Source organism: Mesoplodon mirus (assembly GCF_964341445.2).
Source record: "Mesoplodon mirus genome assembly, chromosome: 6".
NCBI classification, from domain to species: Eukaryota; Metazoa; Chordata; class Mammalia; order Artiodactyla; family Ziphiidae; genus Mesoplodon; species Mesoplodon mirus.
In genome coordinates, this window is record NC_138982.1 from 60,590,776 (window position 1) to 60,613,497 (window position 22,722).

The 22,722-nt window shown below is 37.0% G+C and overlaps 1 protein-coding gene across 8 annotated transcripts in view; it reads left to right on the plus strand.

Annotated features, from left to right (window-relative positions):
* The window catches only part of LOC309806369 (histone-lysine N-methyltransferase MECOM), a 168,319-nt gene that overhangs the window by 123,634 nt on the left and 21,963 nt on the right, over window positions 1-22,722 (plus strand). For 4 of the 8 annotated variants that reach the window (XM_082625161.1, XM_082625166.1, XM_082625162.1 and 1 more), the window contains exons 4-9: window positions 202-418; window positions 5,551-5,698; window positions 7,006-7,162; window positions 11,484-12,840; window positions 15,449-15,536; window positions 21,178-21,204. In XM_082625161.1, the coding sequence (XP_082481287.1) occupies window positions 202-418; window positions 5,551-5,698; window positions 7,006-7,162; window positions 11,484-12,840; window positions 15,449-15,536; window positions 21,178-21,204 (1,994 nt within the window). The remainder of the gene's footprint in view (window positions 1-201; window positions 419-5,550; window positions 5,699-7,005; window positions 7,163-11,483; window positions 12,841-15,448; window positions 15,537-21,177; window positions 21,205-22,722) is intronic. The other 4 variants (XM_082625163.1, XM_082625164.1, XM_082625165.1 and 1 more) reach the window with 4 other exon arrangements.

Consider the following 22,722-nt stretch of genomic DNA (forward strand, 5'->3'; position numbering starts at 1 on the left):
CAGTGGAAGTGCGGAGTCTTAACCACTGGACCGCCAGGGAAGTCCCTACATTTACTATTTCTAATCCATGTTAAAATGGAAGTGGTGGAAAGGACAACCAAATAATTTCTATTATGTCTTCCGTAATTCGATAAGAACTGCCAGTGTGTGGTGGCACTTCCTGATCACCTAGTTCTGATAACACCTGAATTATTTTCACAGAAGAACGGCAATACCGCTGTGAGGACTGTGACCAGCTCTTTGAGTCCAAGGCTGAACTAGCGGATCACCAGAAGTTCCCATGCAGCACACCCCACTCGGCATTCTCAATGGTAGAGGAGGACTTTCAACAAAAACTCGAGAGTGAAAATGACCTCCGAGAGATACATGCAATTCAGGAGTGTAAGGAATGTGACCAAGTGTTTCCCGATTTGCAAAGGTTAGACATGGCATGTTGCACTACAAAAACATGTTTATTTACTTTACAGTAAAATGTTTATGCTGAATTTTCAGAATTGATGCAAATGGGAAATTTGGAACAGCAATGAGCTGGACAAATGTGTTAGTCACACGTTCGGAAATCATTTCCCCCTGGAAATTCTCACCTGTCAAATATTTGCAGTGAAGTTAGAATTAGTTATTTTGATGCCAGATAGAAAATAATACTTTCATTATTTAAGGAGGGTTATTGGCAATTGAAAGTTTAACATTATAGTAAAACCGTAACTTAGAGGAGGTATCAAGAGTAGAGGAGGCAGCAATGATGCTAATTAATCTAATTATACACTAAACAGAGAAGCGACCCTCTAGAAACATTTAGACAATAAAAAAGAGACCGTGCTGGTACTTACTTAATGAAAGATAGGTAGTCTTTTGATAGATCAGTGTAATCTATGGATTTAATTTCAACTATTTATCTAAACTGCACATATATAAAAGAATAAGAGAAGCATGTTCAGTGAAGAAAATATTGAATTTTCAAAAAGGGAAAAAGTAAACATGATCTAAATGAAATAATTCTATAATACTTATTTTTACCAAAACGAAAATCATATTTCAGTGATAATATTAACTTTTCATAGCCCTTTGAATTTAGTTCAAGAACATTTTTTAAATTTCTGTTAAAGAAAACAACAACCCTGGAACCTATGTTTTGAAAACTATATTGAAAATTATGCTACAAAATGGTCTTTCAGATCAGAAAGGTGTTTAACCAGCTAATAAGTTTTTTGTTTGTTTGTTTGTTTTTTCTACCTAATGGTTTTTGCCTTGGTCCACAAACAATTTTAATAATTGTATTCATTACTTTGCTTTTAAATCTGGAACCTATAATCAGAATTTCAACTGAACATAAAAACACTGTGTTTAAATGGGTATGGGAGTATATCAGCCGGCCTTAGTCAAGGATGTGAATTACTCACAGTTTGTCTTGGACACCTCACCTCTTTTAATTTACCTTTTTGTTTCCTTTCTTTCCTTAGTGCCTCCTCTTCCTCTTTCTCCTTTCACCTCCGTTGATTGCCCCGCACCTCTCTTCTCATAGGAAAGGGTTTCATTCCATTTTAATGCATAGATGACCAAAAAGGCATCAAGTATAACCCATTCCTTGAGGAGACTGAGTCAAAAGAATGAATCTGTCTAGCTTTGAAAATTCAGGCTTAATCTAGCTATTAGAGAGAAAACATTTTGGGGGCTAAGAGGGTTTTCCCAGTACCCTTTAAACTTATCTTTACTACTTAATAAAAACCCACATAGAGAATAAATCTGTTATGTATGTTTGGTAAAACATGGATTTGTAATCAAAAACCGTCACAGTATGTCTCCTAAATACATTGTGTCCAAATTAAAAACCAAAATGAAAATACTTTCCTTACCTGCTACTAAATACCAGCAGGTAAGAAAAGTACTTATACTGTAAAGCCATATGATGCCAGAGAGTAAGTATATCTCTTTCTATTTTGTTATAAAAAATAATGGACAGCATTATAAAACAAAAATTGACAGACTGAACACTAAAATGTTGGGTATAGCAATACTTCTTAGGTGGAGAAAACTTCTTACTCTGACTAGGTATAAGATTAAGCCTGAGTCAGTGCTACTCAATGCCAAAACCAACTGTCAATTTAGCTCCTTCAGTCAAACATTCAGTAGAAAACAATAAGGAAACCTAATTATCTGGCATTGGATGAACCCTCAAAACTCACTTTTCAGTAGCTCAGCCAGATGGATATATCATGTCACTATGTGGCCTGATATCAGTCATCCAGGTGATATTTTGGGTTATATAATTTAGCCAGTGCAGAACCTATGTGCCCTGAATATTTTCCACTTTATTGAAACTGATATTGTTTTATACGTTAAACAAATGAGAATTCCTTTCTTGACATGATATATTATTCTGTTCTGTATCTTTTGTGTAAAATATTAAGAAAAGAATACCATCCTCCAGAAAAAAAGGGGAGGGGCGAGAAACAAAGGTTGAACACAGAAGGCTAAGCAAAGCTCTATAAATTGGGATAAAATTCTATGAAAAGTGAAGTTTCATTAATGACTGACTGGATACTTCTGTGTTTATGAAAGCAATGAACATTTGCTTTTGCAAGAACCACTTGCCTTTTTATTTTCTATCACTGATTAGCTGACAGCTGATCATTCCATGGAACAATGTGAGTTTTATGCTGGATTAGAAGAAGCAAAAAAAAAAGAAAATTTCCTTTACTTTGCTATCTTTTTCCCCCTTTTGTGATATGTACTATACTCTTAAAACAATATCACACCCTTGGAGTTAGGAGGCAAGAAAAAGTCTCAATGTATAGGACAATCTTTTACCACTAGGTTTCAGAGTTTATGATTTGAGATGCATATTGGAATATAATATATACCATAAAATGGCATGCCTTGATAGTTTGCTAAAGACAGTAGTACGAATAGCAATCTGTACAACGATTTTGGAAGATGTCCCTGACTCAGTTCAATGTTAACTGCCATTGTTGATATCTTTCCCTTAACTCTCTGATTAACATTTCAACTTGTGTAACAAACAGAGGATTACATATTGTAGATAAAGATAGGGACATTCTTGTGACTCCACACACCTGTACTCTCCTGGTACCTTTTGTTCACAGAGATATCACCACTGGTGCTCAAATAGAATAGCATTACCAAGTCGACTGACTCATAGGGCAGGAAAAATAAGTTCATGTGCCAATATGAATAGAAGTGGAAGGAGGAAACTGAGGAGGAGAAAAATATGGAAAGGTGTTTCTAATTTATCAAGATATGAGAAAGGGCATATCATTTTTTCACACACACTCCCATGCACATGGTGTATACAAACACTGGATAACATATTCTAGGCACACAGAGGTCTTGATTCTCAAACTTAGAATGTTCATTTCACAGAAAAATAAAATATAGGGAAGAAACAGTGCTCGCATGCTTGGTAGTTAGTTTTTTTTTTAAATAACTTTTTATTATGGAAGATTTCAAATACACACAAAACTAGAGAGGGTGGTGTAATAACACCCATACACTCAGGTTCAGTAATTATCACACGACGCCTATCTTGTCTCAGCTATACTCGTTTTGGATTATTTGAAACAAATCCTGGACATTTTGTCATTTTATTCATAAATGGCTTAGTATGTGTCTGTAGAAAGTAAGGACTATAAAACATAAGTTCATTTAAAAAATAATGGTTCCTTAATACTATCAAATATTCAGTCGGTGTTCAAATTCCCCCCAGTCATTTCATTATTTTTAGAGTTTTCTAGTTTGAATTAAGATCAAAATAAGGTCCATAATAGCAATTGGTTGACGTCCCTCTTATATTTCTTAATTTATAGGCTCCCCCAGTCAAAGCCAGTAAGTCTCCCTCCCTCTTTCTCATTACAGTTTATATGCAGAAGATACTGAGTGTTTTTTCCTGTAGCATTTCCTCCAGTCTGTATTCTGCTGATTATATCCCCTTGGTATTGTTTAACGTCTTTCTCCATCTCCTCTGTTTCCTGTATACTCATAGTTACATCCCAAGCTGTGATCAGGTTCAGGCCCAGTATTTTAGGAAGAATACCTCATTGATGGTATCATTTATTTCCATCAGGAGGCATATAATGGATTGCCTAGATTCATTAATTCTTTAGGGGCTGCAAAATGAATGTATTCTAATTCCCCCGTTCTTTTATTATTTATTATCTGGATTAATTCTATGCAGAGAAACTTCCCCTCACTGTTTATTTGCTCACCCTGAAGTACAGTTTGTATAGGAAAGGCAGGATGTGTACATGAGTTTTCCCCTTTATTTACTAGTTTTCAGAATAATGATTTGGCTTCTCAGCATCTTCCTGGGGTAACTAGTGAGGTTCCGTTTGTTTCTGAGTATCATTATCGTTGAAAGGTGAGATTATTACTCTTACTGATGCTTAAATTTCCCCATCTTTAGTCAGTGGGTGTCTCTTCAGGTTGGCACCCTATTTTTTTTGACACGATCTATAACTCTCTTGCTTTTTGCCATAACAAGATGTTCAAGGCCCATCTTGTGTATTTCATGCTTCACATTTGAAACAGGCTATTTCTCTGAGGAGCTCTGGTTACTTTATTTGGGAGTAGTATCCTGATGTGTTATGTGTGTGTGTTTAATTAACAAAAATGTTGCAGACATCTTCTGAATATCACAGTAATCCATGATCTATAATATGTACTTTTCATTATATTCATGCAGATTTCATATTCAAATTTTAGAGAGAGAAGGAAACATTTGAGAAGGTAAAATAGTCTAAGCTTTAAAACATAGAGAAGCTATGTTTGTGAGAAAATTCTAACCCTGTTTTTCTTTTGAGGGGCTTTACTAGTGCATCCACTTATAATATGATATACTTTTCTTTCCTCCCTCATTCATAGGTTGTATATATATAATCTTAGGTTATAGTATATATACATATATATATTTTTCTAGTTAATGTTTCTATCTATATCTACTTCTATATCTGTATGCATACATGTTCATTCATCGGTCCATCTGTCTGACCATCCATTATATTGGTTGTATTGAGAAGTTGCTTGTTGAATAGTTAGCTTTCAGCTCACTTTCCCATATGGTGATTTGAGTAGGAATAAAAGTGCTTTTTTGAATGTAAGGGTTATATACATTAGATAGAATAGCTTCCTGCATGTTCTTAAGCACTTTCTTAATGTTTCCTATTTGAGTGTTTGTGTTTGAATTAAGTGGGTAGCAGCAATACATGTTGCGGCTAGAACTGTGTAATGAATCCAGAACTGGACAAATCGCTAGTTGTTTATCATTCCCCTAAATTGGCACCTAAACTCTACTAGCTGAATCAGATTTATTTCCTAACAACAGGGGTACTTCTCTGTATTGCTGAGAGACACAGTCTAGGGAATATAAAACGTACTTTTGTCTGTTGCAAGCCTGTTTCCTCTCTTTCTTCTCCGACTCAACTCCTTTCCCTCTTCTTTCTTTAATTGCCAGTTGGATTAGTAATAAAGTGACGTTCTGTTTATGAATGTGTTCTTGGTCACCATGTCCTATTAAATCAATTGTTCTCTTAACAGCCTGGAGAAACACATGTTGTCACATACTGAAGAGAGGGAATACAAGTGTGATCAGTGTCCCAAGGCATTTAACTGGAAGTCCAATTTAATCCGCCACCAGATGTCACATGACAGTGGAAAGCACTATGAATGTGAGAACTGTGCCAAGGTACAGTGAATTTGTAGACTACTTGGCCCCTCTGTGTCATCCTGCTCTCTCTTAATCCATCATTTGCCACGGTATATAAAAACAAGCCTTGAGAGGGGAAACTATAAATATCCTGAGAAAAGTAGACGGAGTGTTGTGTGCTACAAGGCATTAGTACAGTGTATAGAAACACTTAGTGGGTATCCTTTTATTTTTGTAAGGGAGGAAGCAAGGCTTGATGGTGAGTTCCAGAACTAAGTGTCAGACATCCTTGGTAAATTCCTGGTTCTGCTACTGGCTTTCCAGCGTGGGGTCGTTTTTTAGCCTTATGGAGAATGAAAATTGTATCCAATGCACATTACTAATTTCTTTTAAGATCAGTTTGTGAGGAAATCCCATAAAGTTTCTGAATGCCTGTTCAGAAAGAATGGGAGACTCCTACGTTTGCAGATTTTTCCACCGAAGTCCCCACCATAAATTATGACTCGGTTCTAATTAAAAGTGTAGTGCCTTAGTGGCCAGGGCTGAACAATGTTAAGAGTGAAACGAAAGCCCTTCACCTTGACCATAACTCTGAACAACGGGAACGGCAATTCACATCATTGAATTTTCATGTTTCTCAATTAACTAAAAGATGTCCTGGTGTCATGAAAAACTGAGTTCTCTTTCCAAAAACTTTTCATAACATTTGAATATCTTTTCTCATGCCAGTGGAAATTGGGACATTTGACCTTATCTTTAGAGATGTTTTGCTCCCTGATGTGTGGGTAGCTTTTTCTTTTTCCTATTTCTTTTTTTGTTTGTTTGTTGTTTGTTTGTTTGGTTTTCTTAGTACCATGTGGAAGGAATGATTTTAGCTTAATGGTAACTTAATGAAACACTGTGTTAGAATTTATACCCTAGAGGAACTCCTTGAATAGATTTGGGATACTTTAGTCAAAATCCCCCCAATATTGTACATAGTGTGTCTTTGTTTAAAGCGTGTAAATAGCACACCATTTTTTAATAATGTCATGGCCTGCATTTTATTATCCAACTCTATTCACTCTAAATAGAATCAAAAAGCCCTTGAATATGCTCTAACAATGCCATTAATTATTCTGTTCAACTGATACCAACGGGTACTTTGTGCTAAGTATACAAAACTGAATAATTTGTAAGTCCTGACCCTAGAGAGGCTGACACTTTGGAAATATGACTTTCTTTCGGTCTTTGGGTAAACAAATAAAAACAAAACAAATACACAAAATTCCTTCTTGAGTTATTCCCGGTCTTCTTTCTTGTGTCCTAGAATTAAGTTTCTTGATTAATCAGTACTCATTTCCTAGCAGGTTTTCACGGACCCTAGCAACCTTCAGCGGCACATCCGCTCTCAGCATGTTGGTGCCCGGGCCCACGCGTGCCCGGAGTGTGGCAAAACGTTTGCCACTTCGTCGGGCCTCAAACAACACAAGCACATCCACAGCAGTGTGAAGCCCTTTATCTGTAAGTTTTTCACACTCCAGCCCTCCTTCCTGCAACTGTCTCTTATCCAAAAGGCACTGTGATCAGGAGGGTGGGCCACGCATGGCCATGAGGGGGGCCTCTGGATTAGCGATTTATGGTCTCATCCAGTTGGGCTATTTTCTATTACAAGAAAGTCTTTTATAACCAGATCTATGGTGTTTTGTCTATGATGCCTGGGGTGTTTTCTATTAGATGGAATCAATAACAGGTAGAGAAGTCGTTAAATAATGTAAAGGAAGCCTCCCCAGATTGTGGGATTTAATAGAGACAACGAGATTTGTCTCATACTGAAAATGTGTGTGGCTTTGTAAAACAGCAAATCGCAGATACCACTAAACAAGATGAAGTGAGAAAAACCTGTTCTGGATCAGAAAGAGCTAGGAGAACCCCACCTGGCAAGGAGGCTTATTAGGACTGTGTGTGTGTGTGTGTGTGTGTGTGTGTGTGTGTATGTCGGGGGTGGGATAAAATGCCCTTTAATCTACCCTTTGTTGCTGATCACAGGTTGCAGATCGGTAGTTCTCAGTTACTTGAAAAGCAGAACATATTTACTTTGATGCTGGACATGCTGCTTCTATAACCCACTGCACTAAAGCAGATTTACGGGCAGTGTATTTCCAGGGGACATCCAATCTGACCACCTACTTAGAATATCCTTGTACAGAGCGCTTTAGTACAAGTACAGCTCAGCCCTCATTTGCCTCTCTTGTCCACCCACCCCTCTTCTCTGTATTGTGCTGAAATGTTTCATATGGAAAATCAGTTGTTCTTAGTCCATCTGGGCAACGACTCTGGACTTCTTTTCATCTATTGCTCGGCTGGGCATATAAACGCAGTGACTCACTGAGCTGTGTTACAAAATTTAAGACAGATTTTGGATCCAGATAAGCATAGAACTGGATGAAACATACTCAGGAGTTGGCAAAACCTCTGACTTGGGAACCCTTGCAAAACAGTTTCTCTGACAAATATTTGATGGTTTGTAGTAGGTATATGAGACACTACTACAGGACCCAATGGAAAAAAACCTAATTTTCAGTGCCAACATGGAGATGCCAGAGACTAGCGCTCCTCCTTTTTGCCTTTACACAGCCCTCTTTTGTGTTTCCAAGCACCAAGAGAGCTTTTCTTTCCCTTTCCAGCTTACCCTAGCATCCTGTTTTGCTCATATGTTCTTCTGTTCCCTGGTGGAGTAAAGAGGCCTAGCAGAGAAACAAAAGGGTGCTCTCTAGTCTCCCTTGAGGAAGCACTGTTGAAAGTCATGGGAAATAAAGTATACAATGGAAATTTTAGACTTCTTGTCTCAAAAAGACATTCCTGACTCTAGGTCGTAATGCCCTAAAATGTACTTGCAAGTGCTACAGACATACATAGTTCATTTATTTCTGATTTTTTCAGAAATGAATTTGGATAAATTTCTCATGTTTTGGTGGAAAATAGGGAGGAATTGACCACAGTGAATTATGATCACCCATTTAATGCTTTCTTTATTATTTAAAGTAAAAGTCAGAAAATAGAAATTCCTATCATCTAAAATTCTGGGATCTGTAATTTTAATTGTGTTGAAATCAAGTGTTTTGCTTTAAAGCACTATAGGGTGTCCCTTTCCAATCAGATTGTGCAGACTATTTCCCATGAATGTATTTTCAGTAATTATTGGTAAATTTAAATAGCAGATGGCATTCTTCAAATATAAAATCTGACAGAGGACCATGGGGTAATTGTGAATAATAGCCGTGTAATTTCAGAACAAAAGAGGAGTTGGTGTGGAGACTTTGGAGTGGAGGAGGTTCACCTAGAGTTGATATCTGTTTCTCACCAGAAGGCCACACACCACGATTTACCCCCCCTGGTGTGTTTATGGCAACTGTCTCTTATTACAGTGTGCCACCAAGCTTGAGCCCAGAGTCATCAGTGCTAAGGCAATTACTCACTGCCTTTACAGAAACCTCCAGCCTTCCCAAATAGAAACCACATGCTCTAATAGGCTGAATATATTCAAAATACCTCTTAATTTGTTTAATAACTAGAAAAATGCAATGTTAACTGCTGGCTAATTCCTTATTACTGAGAAGATTACAGTAGAGTATAGACTGCAGCATCAATTGAGCCACTTACCTGGAGGCCTGGTGGTTTGTGGTGGGCCAGGCAAGATCTTCAAGTGAGAAAAACAAAGCCTCTGCCTAAGGAGACATCCCAGATTCTGTGTTCTTGGGACCTGATACAAACACCATTCACTGGTGTAACAGAGCCTATAACCAGGAAATTCAGATGCACCTCTGTGACTCTTGATTTTCTTAAATCTATCCAGCTATTAGAAAGAAGTGTAGAGAGCAACATTTCTTTGGTAAAACATTGCTAACCTTTCAAAAACTTATACCTTGTTTGAATACCCATCAAGATCTTTTCTCAACGCCTTTTAATGCCCAGAGGAGAGGTGTCACTTTCTTAGTGAGTGCACATGTATAATTCCATCAATATTTTATTTACTGTTTCTTGTTATTGCTCATAGCTGAATTAGTATAACTAGCAAAAGTCTCATGTTTCTACCCTCTACTTCATATGGTTTTAATTAGTGTATCAAAGAATTTAAACAGTATGTGTATTTATTGTATATGGTTAACTAGTATATATTTTTAAAGCAGACTCTGGTCAATATTCCAGTAGAATAACTTGAAAAGAAATCACTCACATCTTCTCTTCCCATTAAAATGTATGTTATAGTCTCTACAATGTCATAAATCATTCCACAGTTGAAAGCTCCTTTAATATTACTAAGCACATTGATAAGTGTAGCAATGCATTTTAATTGTTAGTGGTAAAAGAAATAGACATAGAATCACTTGGTACTTCCTGTTTGGTTGTGTGTGGGGTAATCCAAGTTCTGTCTGGATGAGTTTTGTATGACTGAAGGTCTATAAAATCTTCTTTGAATTTTCTTTTTAAATTGTTATTGTTTTGACTTAGGAGCTTAAAGGCAGTCATCACGTGAAAGAAATAAATGTTGCATTTTGTCTTCAATTTAATTTCTTATATAAATTGGTTTCAACAACTACCAACAAGGCATATCATGTTTCTGCATGTATTAAACATGCACAGAAGCATGAAAGTAAGCTCACACATAAAGGGAACTCATCTTTATTAAAGTAACGTAAAAGCTGTGATGCTTGGGAAATGGATACTATAATCCTGCCAGGCGTGTATTGAGTAAGATTCCTACCTAGCAAAGGAATTATTAAGGGTTATGGATTTCCATCTTAAAATGTACTTAGATCTATTCACACATATATGAGGAAGAAGATGTTTTACTTTTCTGGCAAATTCTCGGGGACGAGAGTTATTTCCCAGCTGCACCCACTGCTGTGTTCTTACTGGATTATAGCATTCAGCACACTCTCCCCTGCTTACTGTAGTTGGCTGTACCACATAGAAGTCAAGCCCGGAGATAACCCGTGAAGATATGACAACAAGTGGACATGTTTCCCAAGGACGGGGTTTCATAAATGCAGGAAGGTTAGCACAACCACTGGTGTGAGGGGAAGTCAGAGGACGTGATCATAGTTCATGGGAACCAGCAATGCAGGATGGGCTACATTCAATTTAGTTTCCTTTGCAGGCTTAAAATAGCGCCATTGTAAGTTATGTCAGTCTTTCTCAAATCATGAAAATGATTGTTAAAAATGTCTCAGAATACACAATGTGCATTGTTGTGTGGCTTTGATGTGTGAATGATGAGAGCATATGATATAATACAAATTAAATAATAGTAGAGCAGTCACGGGCTTTTTCCCCAAGGGGAGAGGGAATAAAGGTGAAGTTTCTAGTCGAGGGAAAGGCTGTTTTATTTTGTGTTGATGCCTACAATATAGAATTCTTTAAGTGGTCTAAAATTTTAAAGGGGTTCCTGTTCTGTTTAATGTTTAGTACATCTTAAGAATTTAATCGTAAAGATTCTGTTAGTGTAGTAATTGGGTGGGGAATCAATGCATGCTGGAATTTGACTTTTTAATTAATATTTAAATACACAAATATGATACAAAATATTATGCAATGGGGATGACAGAATATTTATATATATATATGAAATATTTGTGCTGTCTCAAGACATTTGTCAGGTTGGATGCCTTGCTTTGGAATCTAGTGAAATGGGGTTTTCTGTGTTTGGAGCACCCACTTTGGTGCCTCCAACATCTTTTCCTGGCTTCCTAATTGAAATTTGGGGTAAACCAATTGTGATACATGCTAAATTCAGAAGCAATTGCCATAAAGCCTGAGATTCTTTTTTGTTGTTTGCACACAGGTGAGGTCTGCCATAAATCCTATACTCAGTTTTCAAACCTTTGTCGTCATAAGCGCATGCATGCTGATTGCAGAACCCAAATCAAGTGCAAAGACTGTGGACAAATGTTCAGCACTACGTCTTCCTTAAATAAACACAGGAGGTTTTGTGAGGGCAAGAACCATTTTGCGGCAGGTGGATTTTTTGGCCAAGGCATTTCACTTCCTGGAACCCCAGCTATGGATAAAACGTCCATGGTTAATATGAGTCATGCCAACCCGGGCCTTGCTGACTATTTTGGCGCCAATAGGCATCCTGCTGGTCTTACCTTTCCAACAGCTCCTGGATTTTCTTTTAGCTTCCCTGGTCTGTTTCCTTCCGGCTTGTACCACAGGCCTCCTTTGATACCTGCTAGTTCTCCTGTTAAAGGACTGTCAAGTACTGAACAGACAAACAAAAGTCAAAGTCCCCTCATGACACATCCTCAGATACTGCCAGCTACACAGGATATTTTGAAGGCACTATCTAAACACCCACCTGTAGGGGACGATAAGCCAGTGGAGTTCCAGCCCGAGAGGTCCTCTGAAGAGAGGCCCCTTGAGAAAATCAGTGACCAGTCAGAGAGTAGTGACCTTGATGATGTCAGTACGCCAAGTGGCAGTGACCTGGAAACCACCTCGGGCTCTGACCTGGAAAGTGACATTGAAAGTGATAAAGAGAAATTTAAAGAAAATGGTAAAATGTTCAAAGACAAAGTAAGCCCTCTTCCGAATCTGGCTTCAATACATAATAAGAAAGAATACAGCAATCATTCCATTTTCTCACCATCTTTAGAGGAGCAGACTGCGGTGTCAGGAGCTGTGAATGATTCTATAAAGGCTATTGCTTCTATTGCTGAGAAATACTTTGGTTCAGCAGGACTGGTGGGGCTGCAAGACAAAAAAGTTGGAGCTTTACCTTACCCTTCCATGTTTCCCCTCCCGTTTTTTCCAGCATTCTCTCAATCAATGTACCCATTTCCTGATAGAGACTTGAGATCGTTACCTTTGAAAATGGAACCCCAGTCACCAAGTGAAGTAAAGAAACTGCAGAAGGGCAGCTCTGAGTCTCCCTTTGATCTCACCACTAAACGCAAGGACGAGAAGCCCTTGACCCCAGTACCCGCCAAGCCTCCAGTGACGCCGGCCACAAGCCAAGACCAACCCCTGGATCTAAGTATGGGCAGTAGGAGTAGAGCCAGTGGGACCAAGCTGACAGAGCCTCGTAAAAACCACGTGTTTGGGGAAAAGAAAGGAGGCAACGGTGAACCAAGACCAGCATCTGATGGTTCCTTACAGCATGCTAGACCCACTCCTTTCTTCATGGACCCTATTTACAGGTAAGGGTGGATGGGAGACCGCTAAATGTGGACAGAAGAATGAAAGGTAGTTTTCACACTATAAAGTTACGGCTTTTAACAAACCTTTTTTATTATTCTTATAAAGCAGAAAGTAAAGTTGTTTGATCTGGTGAGTTCATTTTTTATTCGGAAAGTCAACTCATTAGGTTTGGACTTATTTTTGGATGTCTCCGAATTTGGGGTTTTGGAATAGGCCCACAGAGTTCTTTCCCTTGACAATAAATTTATTTTTAAACACATTTTTTTAAGTGGAAAATATGGGAAAGCCATATTTAAAGCAAGTTGTCAAGTGGCGGAAGAATGAGGCTCCTGAAGGATTAATGCAAATATGTGTTGGTACTTGAATGGGTCAGGTTATTTGGAATGAGATGGGACATAGCAAGCGTTTCCTCTTTGTTAACCTACCAACACATCCTTAATAAGTACTGGTCCTATTCTGTTTCTAAATAAATCTCCTAGGAACCCCATGTAACTGAAATATTATTCACAAAAATGCTTTGTATATAATGTGAGTGGTCAGCTTAAAAAACACATCTCTGTTTAATGCCTTCATTATCCAGTTTCCTTTGGTGCATCCAAAAATTTTTTGGGGGGAATATATGCTAATAAACAGCCTCTTAGACAGTACTCTGTAACACTCGACCATTCAGAAAGATTTAGTTTTTAAAAACTAGTCTTCTTCAAAGTGTATGAATAACAATAATTAATTTGCGATGTATTTTAAATATTACCACAAATTTTCCCATTTACTTTCTCATTCAAATCGTGAACATTGTCAAGAGTTAATGGAAAATGTGGATAATTTTTTATTGGACTTATTTAAGCTGGGAGAATTTGATATTTTTGCCTGATTCTTTTTTTTTTATCAAGAGACAATTTTGTTCAATTCCTTCATTCAACAATATTTTTTTTTGAGTGCCTATGACTTAATAGGTACCACAGCTGCAAACTCTTTTCCCTTCAAACTCTTTTTCTACCTTTATTATCTTCAATGCATTAACCAAGGAACATTGCCAGTATGTTACTTGAACATGACAAGGGGCATAGAAAAGGACAGTACAAAAATGTCTCAGAGCCATCATTACCATGCTTGGGCACTTTTTTTTTTTTAAAACAATTATTATATTTTCATTTCTGTGGCAGAGGAAGAAAAAGAAGGAAAAACAGATCTTCCATATTTTGTGTGTAGCTCATATGTTACACATGGCCAGTAAGGTTGTATTTCCAACTCAGCAGTATGTCTCAGCCCTTTGTGAAGATAAGTTCTCAGCCTCTCTTTCTTAGACCCTTCCAATGGCAATGGGCTTCCAGTTCCTTCATACACCCATTCCACTCTTCTCCATCACCTCCTGACCTCCCTCCTGCTGTCTCTAATCTCAATCTTTTCTCTGGTACATTAGTGTCAATTGAGGCTTTAGGCATGTCACTTTACCAAACTCATGAAAGACCTAAACTTACCAGTTTTAGTGTAAGACCTGGGTTGAAATCTCAGCTTTCTCATGTCTTAAACTTTTTTTAATCCATCAAATGGGTATAAGAGCACCTATTTCAATAAGTGAAATAGTATATGTAAAACATAGCATACGTACAATTTCAGGAAGTGGGAGGGCTTCCCTGGTGGCGCAGTGGTTGAGAGTCCGCCTGCCGATGCAGGAGACATGGGTTCGTGCCCCGGTCCGGGAAGATCCCACATGCCGCGGGGCGGCTCGGCCCGTGAGCCATGGCCGCTGAACCTGCACGTCTGGAGCCTGTGCTCCGCAATGGGAGAGGTCACAACAGTGAGAGGCCCGCGTACCGGGGGAAAAAAAAAAAGTGGGAGCTGTTTTTATTCGTTTTGATTCTATTTTAAAGTATACTTATTTCACAGTTTTTAAAAGGAAATCACCAACAGTTCATGAAGGAAATTAATTCAGTCCACGATGTCATTTCCTATATGATTAATAGAAAATAGAATGACAAACATTTCTAAAGCAGAAGGGCTATATTATAAGTTTGATAATGTCTCTCCCCGTCTTCAAAAAGTTCCTCATCCTCTCCCTACCACCCCCCTTTAACCTACTCTGTTTATCAGCAGCAGTATCGAAAAGAAGATACCTATGCCTGAGAGCGGCTAGCAGGGTGTGTAGTTCGCTTAGAAACGCTCCTGCTGACATTCACAAATGTAGAAGAAATATGATGACGATTTGAGGAAGCACCTTCTTGATAGAAAATGACTTTAATTTTTAAAATGAACCCTGTTCTTATGCTTTTGAAATCACCAAGCCTTTTTGTGTACATTTAAAATGGAAAGGTACAAATTTGTGACCAAATCCTCTGATTTCATGACTTCATTTTTTACATTTCCTCATTATTATTATTACTAGTCATTCAATAGGATTTTCCATTATAAAAAGACCCTTCTTTCTCTGAGCGCCTAGAAGTGCCAGGAGTATTCTTCAAGAACTGAACAGATGTCTTTATATTTTTATTAGTGTGCTTCCCAGCAACCTACCATTTGCTTTATTGTTAGCTGTTTAAATGTCAGCGAGTATGCAGGGATTGATATATGAGACTGATTCATCTCCAAAATCTAATTTTAACCTTTCAGAGTAGAGAAAAGAAAACTAACTGACCCACTTGAAGCTTTAAAAGAGAAATACTTGAGACCTTCTCCAGGATTCTTATTTCACCCACAAGTAAGTATGTTGAATTTGAGACTTCAAGCTTGTAAACTAACTTGTTGATCCTGAAAAGCAGGTGCAATGAAATGAAAGAAATCTTGAGAACACTAGGATTTCCTATGACGCTGGTGTGGAAGAACACAGGAAATTCTAGCAGAATTAAAACCCAAACTCTTTAAAGAAAAAGTAGTTAATATATGTGAAAAAACAACATGGTTTTGCTGTTAAATTATTCTCTATTAACTACTTACTGAGCCAAAGTGTATTTTAGGGTGAGTAGAATTCAGTTAAGAAATTAAATATTGAAGTTGCCTTTCATGTTTAAAAATTTGTGATCGTAAGAAATGGATCGTAGTGTGACTTGTCCCAAACTCATGAAGGTCGCTCATGTTCTTTCAGTGCTTAGATAAAAACAGGAAATGAGTCTACCTGACAAGTTGTTACCATAGAGGGTGAAGGAATTTATCTAGAGACCACTGGGCATTCCAACAAAATTCTGTAATTGCACAAGAATCCACCACAATACACAGAGCTATTTGCTGGATGGAGTTGTGTCCATTTATCAAAATATGTACAGTTTCTCACTGCAAGGAAAATACAAAGCAGCGTTATCTAATTGGTTCATCTTTATGTCCCTACATATTTGGTCATTTTTTAAAAAGCTGACTTATGTATCAATAAATATGCGGGGAATTTTATTGAAAGAAGAAATATATAAATATCTTGAGTCTGGTTTCTTAATGATATTTTATTTTTTGTTTACTTATTATTAAGGATATGTGCTTTGGTCTCTATAGATAGTAAGCAAAATTTTTATGAAAATGCTTGAAAACAGAGTTAACTGATTTGTTCTGTTTCAATATATTCAAACCAAAAATTACGCTTCTCTAATAAAATTGGTGGAATTCTATGCAAGCTGTCTTATAGAACGTTATGAGCTAATTAAATTAAGTCATGGGATATGACTCTTCCTTCCACCTTTCACGCCCCTGCCACCACCTCTTCTTTCTTCATTTTTTAAAGTACTTTCCTAAATTCTGGACAACAAAGTATGAGAGCTGAAATACCATATTATGGGTTAGCTGGAGAAATCTATCATTGCTCAAAAATTCTCTCTATTTTAAACTGCAAAAATATATGATTTAGTATTAAAGGGGTTAGAAATATTCCAGTTAGTATTCATTTTGTGTAGGAAGACTAAGGGATGATATCACTTATTAAATTATTTTATGGAAAAGAAGCAAGTTTTAAAATAGTAAATGTTTATCGGGTACTTATTTTCCACATTTAGGTTGACCTAAATTGCACTTGCCAGCCTCATGGGCTAAAAAAACTGAACATAATGTGTGTTTTGTGTCAGATATCACCCCAAAGTATGTCTCTCTTGATAACTTCCTAACTAAATGCTTATAAGGATATTATAATTATCTACATTTAATCACAATAAATCAAGTGGTTTTCATATTCTAATTATCTTTAAAATCTAGTAATTAATCATTTCAAAATTAAGTGCTGTGAGTACATGGTATAAGGGAGGGAAAAAAAGCCACTGGGATTCAGTGTCCTTGAGTGACTCAGTCTACTGGCTCTTAGTTTCCTTACCTGTCAGATGAGGGAGTTGGGTGTAAGGTCCCTATCCTCTCTGAAATTCAAGATTTCTAGCTAGCTAAGGTAAATTTACTGGTTCAGAAGATGGGCAGTGTTATCTATCAATATCTTTACATGTGCATGCAGCTGCTGTAAATATAGTATATACATGTATGGAGGTTCCTTAAAAAGCTAAAAAGAGAACTACCATACGACCCAGCAATCCCACTACTGGGCATATACCCTGAGAAAACCATCATTCAAAAAGAGTCATGTATCACAATGTTCACTGCAGCACTATTTACAATAGCCAGGACGTGGAAGCAACCTAAGTGTCCATTGACAGATGAATGGATAAAGAAGATGTGGCACATATATACAATGGAATATTATTCAGCCGTAAAAAGAAATGAAATTGAGTTATTGGTAGTGAGGTGGATGGACCTAGAATCTGTCATACAGAGTGAAGTAAGTCAGAAAGAGAAAAACAAATACCATATGCTAACACATATATATATATATATATATATATATATATAGAATTTTTAAAAAAATGGTTCTGAAGAACGTAGGGGCAGGACAGGAATAAAGATGCAGACATAGAAATTAGACTTGAGGACAAAGGGAGGGGGAAGGGTAAGCTGGGACGAAGTGAGAGAGTGGCATGGACATATATACACTACCAAATGTAAAATAGATAGCTAGTGGGAAGCAGCCGCATAGCACAGGGAGATCAGCTCGGTGCTTTGTGACCACCTAGAGGGGTGGAATAGGGAGGGTGGGAGGGAGATGCAAGAGGGAGGAGATATGGGGATATATGTATATGTATAGCTGATTCACTTTGTTATAAAGCAGAAACTAACACACCATTGTAAAGCAATTATACTCCAATAAAGATGTTAAAAAATGAATTAAAAATATAGTATATACATGTTTTTAATCAAATAATATTAATATAAGAAAATCTGCTATGTTTTAAGATTCCCAAAGTTAATGAAGGACCACAAAAGATGAGGCACATGTTCAGTGCTTGGAGTACAGTAATCACTCACTCAGACCATTGAAAATATGCCTGTGAGAGTCACAGTGGCAGAGAGTTTTCTTCCCACACCAGAATGTCGCGTCTTGGTATAAGGGACTGCCCACTGCTGCGTGTTGCTATAAGAACAGGACCTAACAGTGATACTCAGCTATTTAACACATCATATGTAATGACTACTGATCAATCAGAATGGACTCCTGCCATTCTGGAGCCAGGTCCTGGAAGCCCTGGCTGCACCAACTGTTCATGCTTTAGTTGCTGGCCAGTGGGCTGTCTGAAAGGTCTTTTGGAAGGAGGCCAGGGCTGCAGGAGGATATTCAGGGTAGTTGGGGCAGAGGCTATTTACCAACGACTACAGAAATATTTCATTATTTTGATAACCATGGTGGCTATTTTCATGTGTAAGGGCTGTATATCAGTGGAATACAGGTGGCATAAAAAGCGTAGCCTGAGAGAAGCTCGGGTCACTCAGTTTTCACCAACCGTTCAGACCAGTCTGTTCTTTCGGAAAATCTGCCTCAAATGTTCTGAAGTTTCTGCAGAACGTTTTTGTTCTTTCTAATCCTCTATCAATTCTGTCCTAGCCTCAAGATCTACTTTCCTACAAACAAACAAATGAAAACTAAGAGAAACTGCCCAGGATTGGGGGCCAGAAATAACTGCTTTAGAACTGGCTTTCCTACTTATTCACAAAAATGTTTCAGTTTTGTGCAATGTAATTCATCTCTCCGAGCCTTCTCTATCAGTGTAATGGGAACACCCCTCCAGCCTTACCAGGGGAGCTGCAAGGATTAGTGATCACGTACATTATGTGTTTAGCATTGTGCTTGGCATATGGAAGGACCTAGATGAGGAAAAGCTCTTATTATTATTGGTTGCAGAAGTATTCCATTTTGAACATAAAGGGTGTCAGTAAAACACCCTCTGCCATCCTCTGAGCCCAGTCTTTTTGGTGGGGCTATACCAAGTATCTAGAAGTCCTTGGAAAGGTGCTTACTGTGTTCTTCGTGCTGCCTTGTTGGGCGGCAATCAGGGTGGCACAGAGCAAGAAGCCAACATGGAAGGACTTGCCTCTGCTCCCAGGGCTTGCCATGATTTTGTAGCTACATAAGTGCTTGGTTAAGACCATTCGCTGCTTCATTTTTCATTTAAAGTATATTGGAGCAAATCACATGGTCTCTCTGGGCCTTCTGTATCTTCATCTTCAGAATGAGAATAATACCTACCCTATCTACTTCTCAGTGATATTATAATAATAAAGAGGAGACTACATGTTCTTGCCGCTTCAGGGAAAACCTATATATAGATAGATATGTAAATGCTTGGTAGTGGTGTTCTCTGGGCAAGGCTGATTTTACAATTTTTTGTATGTCTTTGTATTCTGCCCTCCTCCTTCCCCAGTGAACAGTGCCTAATCAATGAAAGTCAAACACCTCAGTGGGTATTTATTAAATGTTATTGAAAGATTATTAGGCCATCTTACTGCTTTTTGGAATAATGTGTATTTTTCAAATCCTTGTCAAAAATACCCCAAACATATAGGAACACATACATCAAAATCAAAAGGTAAATGATGGTTTTATCATTCTTAGGGTCTAAATTCCTCTCAGTTCAGTTCTTAAAGAAGTATGTTTGCTCTGTCGGGCCACTGGAGGACTATTTAGCTTTATATTTTTCTCTTATAAATAAGTTAGTTTAATATAGGGGTGAAATAAACACTACAGAGGTTCTTCCTGAATATGTGGTTGAAAATTACTTGTGGAGTCTCAGATTATAATTTTGAAAAGAAGATGACAGCCACAGGAGGTGAGATGGAGGAAATGATATTGCCATGTGATCTTTGGAATGTCCATTTCATTGGGTACTTTGCATTTTGGGTACTTTGCATTCACTTCGATAGCTCATTTGAATTGCCATAGATATCACTTGGCAATTATACTGTTATAAAAGTGGCTATTATTCCTTTGTTTGATTTTCCTATAGTTTAAATATTATTTTTGGTTATTTATGTATTTCATTTTCAGATGTTTGGCTTTGTGTTGATCTGCAACAGAGACTCTATTTTACTTCCATTTCTGTCCTTTATGCATTCGTTTTTTGAATTTTCTTCCTTTAAAATGTCTACTTGCTACTGTATCCCAAGGAACTGGGAAAAAGACTAAGGTCTTTTCCCAAGTTATCATTTATACATGGGTGTGAAAATCACTTAAGTCTTTTGCCTTTCATCTTCTTTCTTGCTTTCAACAAGTGTTTCCTGTGTTAGATTTCTTCTGTGATAAACCTTTTATCATTAAAAACTGTGCATCTTCCTTATTAAAGATACCATAATCTAAGAAAGCAAGATATATCCCCTTTAACCAATCAAAATGATATTTTTAAAGATGTAACATTTGTGTTTTCTGATAGTGCTTCTAACTCACTGAAGTTTTCTCCATTGATTCTTGTCATAAGTTGTCATAAATAACTCGACATTTGTAATTCTTTTCATTGATATCCTTCGGTGTTTGGCCTACTGATGGTCTCAGTCCCATCCTAGTAGAAGTCAAGCAGTTTTTTTCCAAGGACATTACCTTTTTGTTACTCGGTGATTCACATTTGAGTAAATATCTTATTTTCTTTGTTACTAACATTGTAAAAATGCAAGAGACTCTCTTTTTTGCAGGAAATTGCTTAATTTTTAGTTATTAAAGTAAAATTTAGGAATCTTGTTTTGCAGTGAGTAAAACAAATAAAAAGGAAGTATCTACTTTGCTATTTAAGATTTGATAGTAAGTAGTGTTTAGCTTTCTTGGAAATAAGCACATTCTGGTTTATAACCATGATTCTAAAATTTAATTTAGGTAAATAGAGGAAACTCAGCAGTGTTATAAAATTATTAATTTTCACTTCCAAAGCTTTTGCTCAAGATATAGTTACATGATAAACAAAAATTACTTAGTATAAATGTTAATTTCTCAAAGGATAGATTGCAATAAAGATACTGATACAGAAGTAATTTTTTGTTTTTTGTTTCAATTTTGCTCCCAGTTCCAACTGCCTGATCAGAGAACTTGGGTAAGTTTCCTACTTATATTTTTGACTAAAATAACGTAGAATTAAAAGGAAAACAACTTATAAGTTGCCATACAGACAAAGAATTCTGAGCCCTCTCCATAAAATGATATGGCTTTAGCAGATAGATTTCCAGCTTTGTCAAGCTGCAGAATGCTTTCAGTTATAATTGGGCATTTAGTGTGCTATAAATTGTTTACAGAAAGAAGTTTATTCTCTAAATCTGCCCCATTCCATGTAATTATACCTTGATGTAGAACTCTTTCTGGGCACTTGGGAGCATGTTGTTAAAAGGGACTTCGAGATGGGTCACTAAGTGGAAACAACCATTATTTGGGGGAGCCTGACCAGCATGTTAAAGATGCTTATGATGAAGCCTTCAAAAGGATAAAACCTGAACTTATGTGTAGACACAAGATGACATTGGAATTCACATTCATATAACCCGGGGCAAAACTTGGTTCTGGCTATGTGGAGTCATAAGACTAAATGTTTAAAAATCTTTATCTGACTAGTGAATGTATCCTTTAGCATTGGGCCCATTTCCTCAACTTTCTTTTTTTTTTTTTAAGTTTTAAAAAATTTTATTGGAGTATAGTTGATTTACAATGTTGTGTTAGTTTCAAGTGTACAGCAAAGTGAATCAGTTATACATATACATATATCCATGCTTTTTAAAGATTATTTTCCCATATAGGCCATTACAGAATACTGAATACAGTTTCCTGTGCTATACAGTAGGTTCTTATTAGTTACCTATTTTATATATAGTAGTGTGTATATGTCAATCCCAATCTCCCAATTTATCCCTCCCCCTCAACCTTCATTTAATGTTTCCAGATACAGTCAGTTGTAAGTTGACATCAGTAGGGGAAAACTTTATTTTTTATTCAAGATACAAAGAATACTATTTATTTAGTTTTCACTACCAAACAAACCTTGAGTCCATGGAAATATATGTAAATAACATATATTACAAAATCTCCTCTAAGTGTATGTGCTTTTACTCCTTCATTCTCCTCTTCACTCAAAATTATACTGATTCTGAAGTATGGGTAGAATCTTGGAATGTAGTTAAATTTTCCTTTAGTCACCATATAATTATATATAAATTATTTTAAGTTAGAGCACTTTGGCAGTTACCTATTTCCTCTATCTGATGTTAGTTTTCCTTTTAGAACAGAAGTTCTTCTATTTTATTTCTTCTGTGGAATATGTGATGAATTGTGATTTTTCTCATCCTATCAACTTTTAAGGATTAAGTTCATTTATTTCAAAAGTATAAGAGTAGAGAGACAGAAACTTCCTTATTAGGCAAAGTTGTGCAGTAGGCAGCGTTGTTCTTTCATTATCCTCGCTTATATTTCCAGTGTTTCTTGTCTGCCTCTCCTGGCAAAGGTCTGTCTAGAATATCGTACATCATTGTCCTCATTATTTCTAATGTAGAGTATTACTTGCTAGTAGCTTTGCTGTTAGGTGCTTCAAGCATAAGGTGCTGTCTCCTACACAAATGGCCAGTGC